The sequence below is a fragment of the Drosophila persimilis genome, unplaced genomic scaffold (genome assembly GCF_003286085.1).
Source record: "Drosophila persimilis strain 14011-0111.01,24,50 unplaced genomic scaffold, DperRS2 tig00000191-arrow-pilon, whole genome shotgun sequence".
NCBI lineage: Eukaryota > Metazoa > Arthropoda > Insecta > Diptera > Drosophilidae > Drosophila > Drosophila persimilis.
Window position 1 is genome coordinate 10,791,096 of NW_020825298.1, and position 17,196 is coordinate 10,808,291.

The 17,196-nt window shown below is 42.0% G+C and overlaps 1 protein-coding gene across 2 annotated transcripts in view; it reads right to left on the minus strand.

The window, feature by feature from the left end:
* Nucleotides 1-17,196, minus strand: part of LOC6589145 (protein cappuccino) — a 46,698-nt gene that overhangs the window by 11,972 nt on the left and 17,530 nt on the right. The window contains exons 1-3 of one of the 2 annotated variants that reach the window (XM_026989217.1): nt 11,779-12,459; nt 8,032-8,595; nt 2,726-3,304 (exon numbers count right to left, since the gene is read on the minus strand). In XM_026989217.1, the coding sequence (XP_026845018.1) occupies nt 2,726-3,304; nt 8,032-8,595; nt 11,779-12,349 (1,714 nt within the window). In that variant the 5' untranslated portion in view covers nt 12,350-12,459. Of the gene's footprint in view, nt 1-2,725; nt 3,305-8,031; nt 8,596-11,778; nt 12,460-17,196 lie in introns of those variants that run through there. The other variant, XM_026989218.1, reaches the window with a different exon arrangement.

Sequence of the window (17,196 nt, forward strand, 5' to 3'; positions counted from 1 at the left end):
GAGGCGTGGCATGTGTCAAAAACTGCGCCTCCCAAAAAACTTGAAAGCCAACAAAATTTTCGCGCTGCGTTTTAAGCGAAAGTTTTCCACTTGCTAACGGGGGAGATTTTAATACGAACTAAGGGGAAACAAGGGTATGCTCGGATTCGTATACGTACAGATGGGGACCATAAATATATAGCTTCAATGTGGTTCTACGAGTGTTTGATCTATCAGTATCTCAAAGACCTTTTTGGAATATACTTTCAAAAGCTGTGGAATCCACAATAATAAAGATATGTGTATAATATTTGGTGAATGTGTCTACAATGCTATTGTCTACTCAGCTCTCAAAAATAATCTTAATCGGAAATGATATTGCTCGAAAAAGTTGTGGCATCCACAATTTTAGACATATTTACATCAAATTTGGTAAACTCATCTACAATGTCATTATCTGGCTATGTAACAAAAATCATCTTAATCGAATAATGATAACCCTTGAACTTTTGAATTTTTATAAGGCCAGAGGTGGTATTCCTTAATTTCTGTGTTAGAATCCGTTCTCCGACAGCTTTCTACCTCCAAAAATGTAAGCTGGTCTTCAAATTTGCTCTATGTCCATATAAAAATATAATCTAATGTTCTAGAAACAAACAGCTCAATGGTACAATGATAAACCCCCCAAATTATTGCCTCGGCTCTTTCAAAAATAGTCCCCGACTTTAGCCTTTCATTGTCGAAACTAATAGGTATCCCCTAGTCGAACTATTTCTTGTCTAAAGCTCTCACAATTGTTGAAAATAGTTTGCCGTTCGACGGGGAATTTGTGTCTGGAATTTCGAGCACACGCAATAATGCGAGCGAGCAACGCATCGCACATCTGTATAGAGATATATATATCGCATAGTAGGAAGGTAGGGGGCGTGGCATGTGCTATGGAAATTCTTGGGTGTCTTGGGCGACTGAAAGTCTTAAAGTCTGAGAGCCTGAAAGTATGCCACTAATTTCGGGAATATGGTAGAGGTTCTTTCTGGTTTCTTAGTTGGAGAGAATGGGCGAGAGTTTTCGCGACTTCAAACACTTGCAAAATGTTAACCCAACAAAAGTTTTCCCTTTCCCATCCCCCCCTCCCCCCACCCAATATATATGCCAAATATTTACATACACAAATTTCCCCAATTATGCAATCATTCGACTTGATTTGGCTTCCCCCTTTCTTGAGTGATTTTGCGCTCCACGCTGAAAGTTGAATCAGGGGAAATTAATTGTTAACTTTAAGCAAACAACAAACGCAATCAAACGTGGGACGAACATAGCGAATGATTGGAGGGATTGCGGAGGATTGGAGCCGAGGGTTGGGGTTGGGGATGGGAAAATAAAATTAAATGTTTCCCAAGAAACGACACAAAAGGCAAACAGTTAGTGCGCAAAAATCGCTGTGTTACCTTTATATTTCTCCTTCAATGGGTCTGCGCTCTTGTGGGTCTCCGCCTGCCCCCTTCTATGGTACTGGGGGTCCGCCTTTGCTGCTGCTGATTTTGGCATCGCTTCACTGGAGTCGCAGATTGAAACATAAAGCGGAAACCCTACCTTCAGAGGCAACCACAATGGACGAATGCTCTTGCAGAGGGTACTACGAAATTATTGGGCGAGTGAGTTTTCTATTCCAGAAGATTTTATTGGGATCAAAGTGAGAGGGTAGTCTCAGAAGAGAGGTGTGTATTTCGACTACATGAAGAGGCCTTCCGAGAAAGATCTGTAAACAAAACACTCCCAACTTCCTAAGAAGCCCTTATAGTCGTATATATGACAGATTTCCTATCAAAGAACATACAAGGCATTCTCCACTAGGTCGTAGAACTTTATTAGCTAACCAATCACTTGTCCCCGTTTCCCTCTAATAGAAAGTAAGGAGAATTAAAATTATTTTCTATTAAGAATGTGCTCTTAAGGCTGCTCTTCAGTAAGCATCTGCAAAAGAATCTCCACTGTATTTCTGAATAATTTTGTCAGCAGTTCAATAGCTTTTAGTTAGACTATTATCAATATCGATAACATATCTCTAAATATCACAATTTAGTGCTGTTAAGCGCAAAATTTAGAGCACTGCGCGCTCAAGATCCTCTGTTATGTCAGCTGTTAGCACGAAAACGTAAAGTGTTGTTGGCTTGGCAAACTATTTTATATCCAACTTGAGTTTGGGTTAAACAAAATTATTTATAAAGAAGGCACAAGCCAAATTGCCCTGTTAAGGCTGTCAATTGTATGTTAATGGGTCAATAGGTCATCTATTTTTTCCTTTTGCAATAAGGATCTGTATTTTTGTCTAAAAGGACGCTTACTTTTCATTTCAAGGAGGAAAATGTTGCCGTTTTGAATACAGAAAAATCTAGCGCGAGCACCAAAGTAGAATATACTTGTAGTACTCTTATAGCACTTATATCTCCTCATCTTTGATTTGAAATACCGTCTGTCAGATTTAGATATGTAGGAAAAGTGTATTTCCATTCCTTTTTATCAGGTTTTCAGATTATTCTCTTAAAATTACCCCTAAAAATTCCAATTCACATTCAAATGTGAAATGTGATCCACCAAAAGACTCTTCATTCAACATTTTCAAGTCGTATCCCTGAATCTTATTCCAAAACTCCTTCCCCAAACCCCATGTCGATTCGTTTATGACCCACATTGCCCTCTTTTTTTTTGGAGTACGAAATGCAAACGAATATTTGGACAAACTTACCTTCGAACTTTTCATATGCAGCGAAGCTTAACTTTTCCGGTACATAAGATGAGCCGCGACGCGAACCAGTGCCTCCACCTGCCCCTGTGACGGCGGCACCTGCCAGCTCTGGCAGGGTTGCCAACAGCGACGATGTCGGCGTGGCCAAGAGCGTTGTCTCCGCCTCCATCAGTGGCAGCGTATTCGAGGAGCTATTGCCCGCCGCGGACTTCTCGACCGTGAAGCTGGCGACCTTCTTAAGCACATTGCTCGTGAGCAGCGGCGTTGTGGGCGTACCAAATCCAGGGGGCGGCGGCAGCGGCAGCGGCGGCAAGGGCAGGGCTGCCATGTCATCCTCCACATTGTCAGACGGAATCGGTGTAGCAGTCGCTGTCGGTGTTGGGGTCTGAATCGCAGTCGTCGTTTGAGACTGCACAGGTGTTTGAGATGATTTAAACGAAATTATAACAGTTGATTGCGTTTCCAGCGCGGATGACGGCGACGATGGTGTTGTTGCTGGGGCAGACGCCTGTGGAGCGGTGGAGGAGCCCGCTGTTTGAGCTGCTGATGCCACTGATGCTGTTGCTGATGCTGATGCTCCTGTGAATGAACGAATGAATGAATGACGAGGCAATGGCATTAGCAGGATAAATTTGTATAGAAATTCAGGCACATCCCTCCCCCAGGGTGCTCTCAAAGGAGGATCCTGTTTAAATGAGTGAAAAATTGAAGATAAATGTACGAGTATTCGCACTGCGTTTAGAAGTCACTTCACATAATTACTGCTTAAATTGTTGGGTTCTTCTGGGTGGCCAGCATTTGCCATCCATTTATCATTCGTGTTCTAAAATTGTTTGTGTTTTTTGGATTTGTTTCTATAGAGGTCTTTGAGGTACTTAAATGTCCCATTAGTTCCTGGAAAAATGTTGCTGATTGGGTGGGGAAATGGATACTTTTCTGTGTAAAAGGTTCTCAGAACTGGTGGGGTTTATGGTAGAGGTGTTTTCACTGTTTAAGGGGGGGATATCCCTTAAGATATGTATTTATTTTATGTATTCTAAGAATTGCAGAGGAATTTGTCTTCAGATACTCAAAGCAACATCATAAATACACCTTTAAATGGCTAGATGATGGTTCCACGAGCTCTATAAAAGTTCCCTCAAATCAAATCCAATCAAAACCCTTAAAACAAAGTTTTTACAATCATAAGAGTCAAAGAAGATCTTTAAGAACCCTTTCTAGGCACTAAAATCTATGGGTTCGTTCTCTAAGAAAGACTTTATCTGGATCCTAAAAGATCCTTAACGAGATTCCAGTAATAAATGTTAGAATCTTAATGCATACCCTTTTGTTCTAGATTTAAGCTATGAAAAGTATCTCTTAACGAATCTGCACAGTTAATAGATACATCTCAACATCTATAGGTATAACCAACTAGTTATATATCTGTCTATATATATATCCATCGATCTATCTATCATTCTGTCGTTCTATCTATCATCATTCCATCTTTCTATCCATCTATCTATCCCTCTATCTATCCATATAACAATCTACCAGGTATTCCTCTTTCTATCTATATATATTTCTCTCTCTATCTATGGGAATCATTTAATTGAAGGAAACTGTCTCCCCCTTGATAGAAGTAGATCAAATTAGGGAGAACTAATCGCACTCTAGATTATTAGTTCCTATACTCCAATATTAGTAAATATACCCAGAAAAATCTCGAATTATTTGCTCTTAAAACTAATATATTTCCATCAATTAAAATCCAAATTTTTTCTTTATCGAAAACAAAGTGGTACCCAAAAATGGGCAACTACTTTCCGAAATCTTTAAAGATCCCCTTGAATGGAATTTTCTAAGCTCAAAACTTCTTCAAGCAACTTCTCTCTCACTCTCTCCAGCGTAAAGCATTTTTTATAGCCCCATTCCGCCGTGCAATCTGTTTTGTATTCCTTCAGTCAATATTTAAATGATTTATACATTCATTAAATCGAAATTCATGTCAGAAAAAAACCCATAAAAAATTGCCTCTTGCAGACATATAATTTTTCTAGTGCATTAAATCTTCCATTATCCAACACCTCCTCCACCCCTCCACCAATCAGATTGTGTATTTTAAGGCGGATTCCTGATTTTAGGAAGCAAATTTTTATGGTCCTCCTGTCGCCTGCCTCCTGCCTCCTGGCGCCTCCAATCCCCCAGATCCCGCTCCGATTGAGTAGACCCTGTGGAGCGCTTATCGTGCGGCCCCCATCATCATTGACTGTGTACCCAAGTGGTTATGCCACCTCCTGCCGCCTGCCTCCTGCCGCCTGCCTCCTGCCGCCTGCCTCCTGCCACTTGCCCCCTCCGCCCGTCCCTTCGATTTGCGCGGAACACTCCCGCGTGTATCATTCTATATAACATGATTTAATTAAAATTTAAACTTTACTTTTCTCGTTTTTTTTTTCTCCCTTTTTCTCTTGTGTTTTTTATTTGTTGTTTTGTTCCCCCGTCGAGGAACAATGGGGAATACGACAGGAACAACAGGAAAACAGCAAAAACGATGGAAGTCCGAGGCCTGAAGCCTGAAGCGCCCGTTTCCCCTGCCTCTTGCCACTGCCGGTTTTCCTGCCCGTTTTCCTGCCTTTCCGGCCAACATTTTGTAAACAATGAAGACGTGTTTGCAATTTTTAAGTTTTCACAAATGTTTTGTTTATTTTTTGAAAGTATTTTGATACCGCGTATTGGCCGAATGGAAAAAAGTATCCTGTAACAGGAAGGAAGCAAACGAAGGGATTACGGAGCGTTTTCTGGAGGATTGTTTTGGATTGTTGTGGCCGTACATCAGGGCAGAAAAACACACTGATAGGTGCCAGAAAGCCCTGAAGAACTGGGATATGAAAGTGGGGTACAATAGTTCCTAGATGAGGTTCTAGAGCTCCAACCTAAGACGATTAAGAACCACTCCCAACTGAACACATAGTTCTATTTCCTTATAAGTGTATCTATTCAGCAGTAGAATGGCTTTTCTAGATCTTTTTCTTAACATTGTATTTTCTTCTTCTTTTATTTGTAGGAAACCCCAAGATTCTGGAGACTGTAATACTAGAGACAGAAACTGAGGATCCCGAGGCTTTATCGAGGCTTCCGTATACTTCTAGAAAGGCCGAAAAGCCTGACCTGTTTACCATTTAAGAGATACGGAGCTCAAACTGCATATGGTTTTATATAAAGCTATAATCTACCCAAATATCCAAATTTATTAAGATCAGACAACTATTACAGTCAGAATAAGGATAGGACATGCTGCTGCTACCTTTTTTCTCAAAGGAATTCGTTTTTCAACAGTGATATTTATCCTCATATCGTTTTTAAAGAGTTTTTATTGGTTGAAAGAATACCACTTAGAATATATATTATATAGTTAAATTTTTCTTACCATCTCTTTCCTTACAAGCCTTTTGAACGGTTGAAATACCAAATACCAAGTATCCCTTAGTCGTAATATCTTCCTACACTTTCTCTAAGTTGTATTTTTTTGCAGGGATCATTTTACTTCACTCTTTAGGGTATACCCCAAGCCAAAGGCAAAGCCAAAGCACGGTCCCTGGCCGGGCCCGGCCCAAGGCCCAAAAAAAACCAGCGAACCATGTTCGCATTTCGCTTTTGTTTATCGAATCGCAAGAGATGGTCCGCTCCACGGATTCGTGGGGCATCAACGCAATTAGGTAACTGTTTGGGGAGGCTGGGAGGGGTTGGAGGCGGTAACTGATAGAGAGGGGGTTGGGGCGGTGTGGATTGGGGGCCAATTATATATTTAAAATATCATGTGAAAGGAGACCCAGGGAACGAGTCCTTGCATAAATGTGCCAATAATTACTTTCGGGTCCGTCCTGCTGTTGTTTTCGTTTTCGTTTCTTTTTTTTTGCCACCCATCATTCAACATTTTTCACCATCCGCTGATCGGATCAGTTCGGAAAACAAAGAAAAGAGCTCTGGAGCGGTGGGGTTTTCGGGGCTGGGGGGAAAGGGGAGTACAGGGCGACTGTTGCTGCATGAGTTAATTAAAAAACTTTGCATTAAGGTTCTCTGCCTGGGCCCTTAACTTTTTCTGTCTCTTGTGTGTGTTTTTGGTAAAGGTTTTTCAGAGTTTTGCAAGGAAATTTCTCAAGTTTTTGAAGTTTTTATGGTGTTTTCGGGGAAATCATTAAAGAAATACAAATGGTTTGTGGATATATATTGCTTGTGGTCTATTGCTTTCGTCCGGCAGAAAGAAAACCCTTCGACTCATGAGAATCTTCGATTTTCTGGCAGAAATGGGTCTAAGGAATGGGCTCTAAAATCAGAATAAATATAATAATCCATCTCTTGTGATATTTTCATAAGAAATCTCTGCCCTTTTGTTTTGTTTATGCGATCTCTAAACAGTTATATGACTATAAATCGTTTCAAATTAAAAAACTAATGAAAAACCGATATTAATCGAAGACTTGGAACTATCAAATTGAGTATTTTTACCACTCTAGCATTACATGAGCAATTTTTATAATTTAAAAGGTTTTAATTGATTAATAATAATTAATTTTCGATCAAAAATCGATGTAAATGCAAGATTCATACAATAACGATATTTATCGTTACATTACACTGAATATATGTGAGAGTTTTTAGGTAGAATAAATCTAAACAACCCGGCAAGCTTTATTTGTTTAAATAATTTGTTCTCAAAGATTTATGAAACTTTTTAAATTACAAAAAATATCGATTAATTAGACAACTTAATAATTCGATAAACAGCTGACAATCAATCGATATTTTTACCTTCCAACTTCCCTATTTTCAAATAACGAATCAAAGATCTCCCAAGCCGGTGCTCTTCTTTAAAGTTTTTACCCCCCGCCCCCATTCCAGGGTTTTTCCTTTTGCAACTTGTTGGTGTGTTTTCCCAGGCACTTCAATTATGTGCCAACAGAAAAGAGACAGACAGACAGATAGATGGAGGGCTATGGCTAGAGGGAGAGAGCGAGAGGGCACCACTCCAGCCAACAGTTTGACAAGCACTCCAGGGCCAAGCCGTATTTACCTTTGAAATTGGCGCAAAGCAACAAGCGGCACGACAACAACAACAGCAAAAAAAAGGGACAGGACAAGCTTTTAGGACACGGTTTTTTGTCGGACTGAAGGACCACTCAGTAGAGCACACACACACACACACACACACACTGACACACAGACATGTGGCATATGGCTACAAGTGGGGGCACAACAAACAAGCAACGGCAGGGGCCACCAGCTTGAGTTCAATGGAGAAAAAAATCGCTCTTTAAGAGTCTCACCTGAATCCTGTGTGCCTCCTGCAGGAGGCGGCGGCGTTGGGTAAGCGGCGGCTGTGAAGCGCGATGATAGATTCTGGAGCTCCACCCTCTTCGACTTGGACACATTGAAGAGTTCCCCATTGCCCAAGGGGGAGTCCACTCGGGTGATTCCTGGCGTACCGCCCTCCGAAATGCCACCTGTTGGCGGCGGTGGCGGTGTGCCGGTGCTGCCCAGCACCTGGGCCAGCTTCTTGCCCAGCTGCAGGGCCATTAGTTCGTCGGGGGAACCCTCTGACACTACCAGCTCTTCGGATCCCGCTGGATTCCGCTCCTCCGCGTCCTCCAACTCCCTCCGATCATTGGCTATATAGTGGTACGATGTGGGCGAAAAGCTCAGGCATGCCAATTTGTCCGCTCGACAGCGTCGCTGGAGCTCAAGCACTGCCTTGGCCGTGCTCGGCGAGAGCGTGTCCACCGAGGTAACACTGATCTCGCTCAAGGGACGATCCCGTTTCGGCAGAACTGTTGCCTCCGATTTAGCTGCGCGTAGAGAATCCTTGGTCACAAGCAAAGCGTCGACCGGATCTGTGAATAGGGAATCATTGCTTGAGCATGAGGTGCACAACGATCTCTGATCATGGTCGAAGGGATGATGGCTGTGATGATTGTGTTGGTAATAGCGATGCTGGCTATGCAGATAGCATCGTGGATGGTGACGCTGCTGTTGCTCTTGATGCGTTAGCGTGTCGCTCGAGGCATAGCAGCAGGAATTGTCGCTCACGCAATTGTAGAACTCTAGAGAATCGGTATAGTCCAAACTGACCACGTCGTCTATGTGTGCGTCGATAGGGTACAGGGACAGACATACAAGATAGAGAGATTCAGTTGAATAGATAGAGGAAGTTGTACAGAAAAGTATATATCAGAGTTCAAGGCAACAGATTGCAGGAAAATCAAAAATTATACGAGTTGAGGGAAACAAAGGAGAAACTTTAGGAAAAGGTATACTTTCAAACAAAATATTGCAAAATTCTTTACTTAAGAAAAGACAGGCTAGAAAAAAACATAAAAATAATGGTAATTGAAGATTTTTACAATATTCCAGGGTATCCAAAATATAAATACTTTATTGTAAACCAACTAAAATTTGAATTAAATAACACGTCTATCAATTCTAGAGTTTAATCTAGTCTAGTAAAAGAAATTAGCTTAGTCAGGGCTGCTTTAATTCCAAAGGTTTATGGAGCAAAGTCTGTAGATAGTTGTCTTTTTTTATGGTAACTAATAATATGATATACTACCCGTAGGATTTTGGAAGCTTGTATACAATTATTCGTTTTTACTACGCAGGAATCTTGAACCGAATTGATATAACAATTTTGGGAACAAAGCTACAGATACTCCTACTAAAAGAACTATGAATTCCATCAAGTCTTACCCTCAAATATCGGAAAACAAATCTCAAGAGAAAGAAGTGTTACGTTTGGATAGTTTAGACGTATCTTAAGGTGTGTTCCGATGGAATTTATTACTACCTAAACATATTATGTACTTCTGAACGACAATTATTGAAGTTTTCCAAATAACAACAACAATAACTTATCTTTCCACCGCTCGATCGTATGGCAGCATATAATTGGATTTTAATGGATCCAAACTATAATAACTGACAATGCAATAGCACTTTAATGAGTAAAAACCCTGTATAGTTACACCATGTTTTAGAAAGCCATTGGGAAAGGCTCTACTCTACAGATATATCCATCATAGCCGGATGATCTAACTCCCCAAATATTTTCGAATTAATGAAAAAGTCTGCCAACTGTTCCTCCTTCCTCGCTTGATTTATGTTTATGTCCCATTGGAGGGGATTGATGGCTCATTCATAAAAAAAAAAACAAAGCGACATGAGTAGAAAATAATAATTAAACAAAAGTAAATACTCGTAAAAGAAGGCGCCACTGGAAGGCCAAAAGAGAGTGAGCGTGAGAGAGCGTAACAGAGAGCAGCACTCACTCTCAGAGAGAGAGAGAGGGAGAAAGAGAGAGCTCTGCTCCGCTTTGACTGGAAATCAGAAACCGAAACCGAAACCGAAACAGAGGCAAAATTATGAAAATCCATATGGAAAACGGTCAATAAAAGAAAAGCCGCAAACAAAGCACAAAAACAACAACAAAAGAAAGAGAAGGTGTGCAAGGCAAAGAAAAATGAAAAGTGAGGGTTCGAGTGAGGGGCGATAGCGAGGTGAGGTCAAAGAAAATCCGCCCAAACACAAAAAAAATAAACAAAGAAAATTGTACAAAATAGAACTGAAAACTGGTTTCGGTTATGGGTCTCTGTCTCCCTAAAAGAAGGGTTCGGCAGTGGCGGAACGTGGAAGAGGGAGCAGGAGGGAGAGAGGGGCAGCAAAGCGTTGGCGTCAGTTTGTGCTCGCTCTCGCTCTCCCTATATCTCCTCTCGTTCCACACGCACACCATTTGTAATACACTTTAAAGAGAGGGAGATTCGGGTGTAAGAAGATGTTTGCGACACAGGGAATGAACCATTTGGGATCGCAGAAAGTGTATGGCCTTGATCAGCTTCAAAAAAAAAACAAATTAAAGTTCAGAAATATATACTCATATTTCCACAAAACCTTTACATCTTAGCCCTATTTCACATCGCACTCCACCTTCAAGGGTATTCCATGCTTCGGTCTCCCGATTGACAGTCTTCCCTCTCGTGTTTCGTGTTTAATTTGTTGTCCATGAGCAATTAAAGCAAATTGAGAGCAAAACAAAAGCCCAAAAAAAACCAAAAAATAGATGGACAAACAGATAACAAAGGAAAAGGCTCAACCTCAAAGAAGAAGCACAGGCCGAAGAGAGAGAGACAGAAAAGGAAGATTTAATAGCCTGAAAACGTAACCCTGCTTAGACACCTGTAGATGGTTATTGTTTTATGTAGTTGTTGGCAGCAGCAAATTAGCTAATGGCATTTGTCAAGCACCGCACACTTTCCGGCGAACACAATTTGTCACTTTTCACAGATTTTTCACCGTATTTGTGTTTGTTTTTTCACTCCGTTTCGTTGGCCCGTCGTTGGCTTCGAACCGATCTGCGCGGAAGCGGGCTCAAAAAGTTAATAACAACCAACTGGTTTCCAGAAGGGGGGCTCACCAGACTGGAAAGAGCCACAGAAACAACGCTGGAAAGTCGAAAAGCCGCACACAGCAGACAGACAGAGAGAGAGAGAGAGAGTGAACGAACGCGACCGGGAGAGCAAATGCGGGAGAGTGCGTGCCAGCGGGAGAGCCGGTGAACAATGAGAGCGCGAGAGCGTTGCTGGCGGCCGTCTTAAGCTCGAATTACACGAAACGAAAGCAGAGCAGAAAGGCAGACAACAAAGGGTACGATGATCGACTAGGGCATGTTCTATAGGCAGTAGAGGTTGGCAGAGTAAAGGTAATGTTGAACACAATTCAACTTTAAACTTTTCATGTATTTATCATTCCACATACATAGTTATCAAGCCTCACGGAGATATCTTCAATCAATGATCAGTAAAATAAATAATTTAATTAAAAACCGGAATAATATATAACAACAAATATAAATAAACACAGTTGCTGGTGCCGACGGCAGTTCGGTAATGTCTGTCCTCTTTGAACACCGTTTTCCGCAAGCCCTATATACCTCTCTTTTACCCGTTCACCCATCACCGAAGCAGAGCAACAACGTCCGTCAGATTGTGCATGTGTGTTGGTGCATGTGTGTGTGCCGAGCTTACCTGCAGCTTCGCTAGCGTTTTGTGTTGATGCTTCTAAAGCTTTCGTTGATTCTGGCGTTGCTTTCAAAGCTTTTGTTTCTATTGCTGTCTCGATTGTTTCGACCAAAAGCTCTTCAATGAAAGCTCCACTAGAACGATCGTCAATATCGTATTTGCCTTTTCTCATCGGCTTTGGTGGCGGCTGCGGGGCCGTACGACGCTTGCGCGGCTGTTGGGTGGTGGGTGGCTGCATTTGGTCTGGCAGAATCGCTGCGCTTTCCTCTGCCAGATCTTCCCCCTCGTCCCGCTCGGTTGGACTCTGATTAAGCTTTGCGGAAAGCTGGCAGAGCTGTGCGAGGCTGCAGAGTTGTTGTGGTTGTTGTTGCTGCTCCTGTTGCTCCCGCTGCTGCTGCTGCTGTTGTTGTTTTTCTTTTTGTTTCTTTTTGAGTCGCAGCGGCTTGGTGGGCACTTTAGGGGGCAAAGGTTGAACTCTTATGGGCTGACGCATTTTCGAACCAATTTTCCAAAACACTACGGCCGTGGCCACCGCAGTGGTGGCCTTGCAAACCCATTCTCCAATTGCACATTTCATTTTGTTATATTTTTGGGATCATACATGTTCTATGGACTTACGGACAGATGGTATCCAAAAAGTAATATTTTAGTCGATCTAATCCCTGATCCCTATTCATCCATGAATAACTCTTGGACCCCAGTGTCCGGGCTCCATAAGGAGATTGTTTACTTTTGAATTTTCTAGCCAAAAATATTTGTCAAACATGACAACTCTAATCAATGTTGCTGGGTTTAGAGATCCAATGAATCTCACGATTCGTTTGGAAAATCTCAGCTTTTTCCGACCCCAGTCCATCCATGGGACATATGTACTCTATCTTTTGGAGCTCATGTACCCTAAATGTCTGTGCGTAAGCCTCTTAAACGGATTACACTTGCCCACTAATACGATTGCCGGCTTAATGTCTATTCAAATTCGTTCAAAAATGCACCCAAGAGTATGGCCAGGCGAATTTTCGCTGGGAATATCATTTGCAGAAATGGTACAACACGCTCAATAATTGCATTATAATAACAAATTGTAAACAGCATTAAACAGTTGTTAAAACTAGAAACACACAGACACACACACAGAGGCAGGCAGGCAGGAAGGCAGGCAACAGGGGGTTAAAGAGAGGGGGATATAGAGTGAGAGATACAGATAGAGAGCGAGGGCGAGGGCGAGGCGATGGTGATAGAGATGAGCGAGATGGCGATAAAAGTTTACAACTTTTACATGGAAATTGTACAAGCAAAACTATTAAAACTAATTGCCATAAATATTAGCGGCCAGCCACGTGCCATGCCCGAAAAACTTTTCCACTGTAATGTGTTCCCACTGTATGTGTGAGTGAGATGTGACGTGGTGTGTGTGCGTGGCGGGAGAGCGAGCGAGAAAGGGAGCTTAATTGAGCACGTGTTGCCTCTCACTCCCGCAGGCTGCACTGGCCGAAAAAAAAGGCACCGAAAACTAAGCCAAAACTCAACCAGCAGCGACCTCCCCCCCACCCCCCACCCCCCGAGCCCGAACACCCCTACACCTCTCAGGCTCTTCCACCAGCTCCCACATGTTGCCCCAGCCACCTTTTATATGCTGCCCCAACCACCGCTCATGTCCTGCCCCAACCAGCTCTTATATGCCGCCCCAACCACCTCTCATACGGTGCCCCAACCACCTCTCTTATGCCGCCCCAACTTCTCTCACATGTTGCCCCACGAAAAGCCTTTTATTTGGGGGGTTCTGTGCTGCGGGATATGTGGTTTTCGCGTAGAAGTGTTTGGGTAATGGGATCAGGAGAGGAAACAAGTGGGGGGGAGGATTGCTCTTAGCGTTACTCCAGATCAACAAGATTATATGGTAGTTGGAAAGATCTGGCTGCTAGTCAGGAAAACATACGACCAGAGCATCCAAAGAGCAATTTGATAGCTTCAAATGCTCGATAAACGATCAACGATAGCGATTCATATCATATTTGGTATGATATTCCATACAAGAGCTCTTGAAAAGTGTCAAATTCCTTAATGGTTCCATTATCTGTGGCTCTAAAGCCGAAGAACTCAAAACATATAGAGAGCTACCCTTTAAAGATTACAATCGTTACAAACGATCAATGTATTATAGTTATATTACAGCAATCCGTTGCATTCCCTCCACATCAGAACTGATTCAATCCTTAACCTAAACGATGCTCTACCCATATTCCAGTCTTTTCTTCCAGTTAAATGGTGGTCCTTTATTCTCATTCTTAAGATTTGTACAAAATGCCCCAGGATCGTGGGGTTTCCTGCCTTCCGCCAACCCACATGGCACTTCTTTTATCGAGTCCCCGAATCTTGGCCCACATGAATTATGAATTTATGCATTGAAAGAGGCCCGAGTGAGTGAATGAATGAATGAATTGAGTGTGTGAGAGCGAGGTCCAAGGAGCAGTCGGCCGGTCGGGTAGGTATCATCTCTCATCGCTAAAAGGGAATTTTTGATAGCCAGCTCGAGCCCCCTCCGATGCCCCGCCTCCTTTACAGCAGGTCCTGGCACGTTTAGGATTTCTCGTTGATTTGATTTTAGACTTTGCCCCACACTGCAATGCCAAAAGGCCCCATGCAGTCAGGCGGTTGGTCTGGTGTTGGGGCGGGGCAGCCATGGGTGGGGCATCTCTTTTTCGCCGCTGAATTGCTTTTTGATATGCCTCAGCCTTGAACGCGTTTTCGCGTCTTTGTGAAGCGCGGAAAATTCCGTGGCCCACTACAGTGCAGAAAAGCCCGCTGCGAAACAAAAACAAACCCCGGCAAAAACGTTTTCCAGAGTTCTTTTTGGCGCAAATTTGAATTTATTTGATGCACTGGGGGGGTGCTAAGGGTATTACGGTTATGGGAGGTGGTTTGTTAGTTGGAGTAGGGAGTTTTCCGGGAGTTTTTCCCATTTATTTTGTGGGATTTGGTTCGCAGGAAGCCTTTCTTTCAAATGAAGAAGGCAATTTTCTATCATAACTAAGCTCTGATAATCATATTCCAATATATATCCCTGGAATACCAAGCAGAAATGTTGCATAACCAACCGAGGGGCGCTGCTGCATGAAGCGTGAAACGTATTTTCGAGGAAAATTGGATCTTAATATTGAATCTTGAATATTCCCGTCTAAAGACCTTTTGTTGTACTATTTCATCTACAATAAACACTGATATCAGTAGGTATTCCAATATCCAATATATATATCCGATATCCCACACTATTTAGTAGGATATATCCTATCCTTTATTCAAATTTCCCACAAACACTATACAAATAAGCTTGCCGCCCAAAAGTTGTCCCTTTCTTTCTCTAGACCCAACCGATGGGCACTGCCGCAAGACGCGCCACACGCATAACCGAACCGCTGACCTTCTTGCCTTCTTTAAAACTATTTTCCGCCAACTTATAAGAGTATTTCCTCGTTCACTTCACCGAGTCGCAACCCTTTACTTCCGCGCTTCTTCACACAAATTTTCCAGCTTTGAGTGATTTTTTTTTCGCTGGCGTAAATGTGTGTGTGTGTTGTTTTTTAAGTATTGAGGAAAAGTCAGTCGCCTGCAGCTTTTTGAACTCGACGCGTTTTTCTTATGGCTGTTAATAGACAGTCGTGAGTTTTTGAAGTGGGTCGCCGTTATGCTTCTGTTCATGCTCCTCCCAGAAAGCATGCTACCGGCTCGTGCCCCTCCGCGTCGCATCCCCGGTTCTGGCCTTCAGTTTTGGGTTCTGTTTTGTGTTTTTCGGTTCCTAAGTTTCTGTCTTGTGTTGAGTTATGACTGGGTACGTGCTCGCTTTGAGTGTTGCTTCAGGCTTCAGATGCTGTGCGGGGGAGGGGGGGCGGCGGCTGGTGGGGTCTGTTTGTGCTCTTCTTTTAATATTTTTAAAGGAAACATCTTAAAGATTTCACATGAATAACTAAAATCTATAAATTTTTGATTCGTACGAAACAACCGAATGGAAACTTTAGAGTAAAAAATATTATATTTCCCAGGCAAAATGCCAATAAGTTACAAGCAGCCTCGCAAAACTCTCAAGTTTTTCTCCATTTTTTTGTTGGCTTCGATGAGGGATGGTGCACGGATCCGGTACCCAGAAGAAGGTGCCACAAAAACAACATCCAGCCGAAGGGTGGGCGAGGGGGACGAGGGGGGAGCGGCACAAAAAGTGAAGCTCTAAAATTCAGAAAGTCAAGCGGTAGGTCTGCTCAGGTTAGGGTAGGGTTGAGTGGCAGAGTGGCGGAGTGGCAGAGTGGTGGAGTGGCGGAGTGTTCGGGGAATGCGAGTGTAGAAAATTTCATAAAAAACTTCAATGAAAAGTTTATATTTTTCTCGTATCGTATCGTTCCTTCTTCTTCTTCTTCCTATTTTTGTGTTACAGGGAACTTGTCCGAAAAATTCTTATTTAAACTACGCTTAAATTGCAATAAAGTCGACTTTCAGAAAGAGAATTGCAAGGGCAGTGCGTTTCAGTGTTGTAAGATAAGGTTTAATGTTTTTCGGTATTTATGGGAGCTATTCAAGGTCCAGAATATAATCCTTAGTGAAAGTGTAGTAAAAAAATACATAAAAATTGTTTTTATTCAAGGTTTCCATTTTTTGGTATACAAAAATAGAGTTCAGATGGATTCATCGAGTATTTGTCTCATATCCTTTAAAAACGATGGTCGGATGTGGTACTCCGATATCGATATATATCGTTATTTATCGATTAAGCCATTATTGATGCGATTCTGTTAAGGAACTGACTCCAACATTGAAAAAACTTTAATAATTTCTATAACTACAGAAATACATCGTTAATTATCATGGTACTGTCTGTTACTCTTCCCATGTCCCAAATCGCCTTACACTTTCGTGACGCACTGTCGTCTGAAGAGTTGTATATTAAAACAAAAGTCCGACAAAAAAAAGTTGCAATAAAAAAACGAGTAAAACCCCTAAACGAACAATAGAGGTACAACAACAACAACAAAAACAAAGTTGCCATATTGAAAAATGCAAGAGGTCAATTTGGTGAAGGGTCATGATGAAGGGCAAACGGGCGGGGTAGAAGAAGGAAGAGAAGAAAAGAACATGAAGGAATTTTCCAAAAATAAAAGGCAGAGAGGAAAAGCTGAAACTGAAATTTGATGCACAACAACAGTCACATTTACAACAACAATAGGAATCTCAACAACAAAAAATAGAGTAGGGGTAAGTCAACAACGAAAAGTCAACAATATGAAAGTAAAACTGGTCTTGGGATTAGAAGTTTTTGATACCCTTAAAGATCAGATATGAAACTGAATTTTTATCGATTATTTTTACGGGATATTTCCGATGAAAACTGTACAAGAGCCTGAGCAAAGTTTAAGCCAGATAAAAGCTTTAAAACTGATA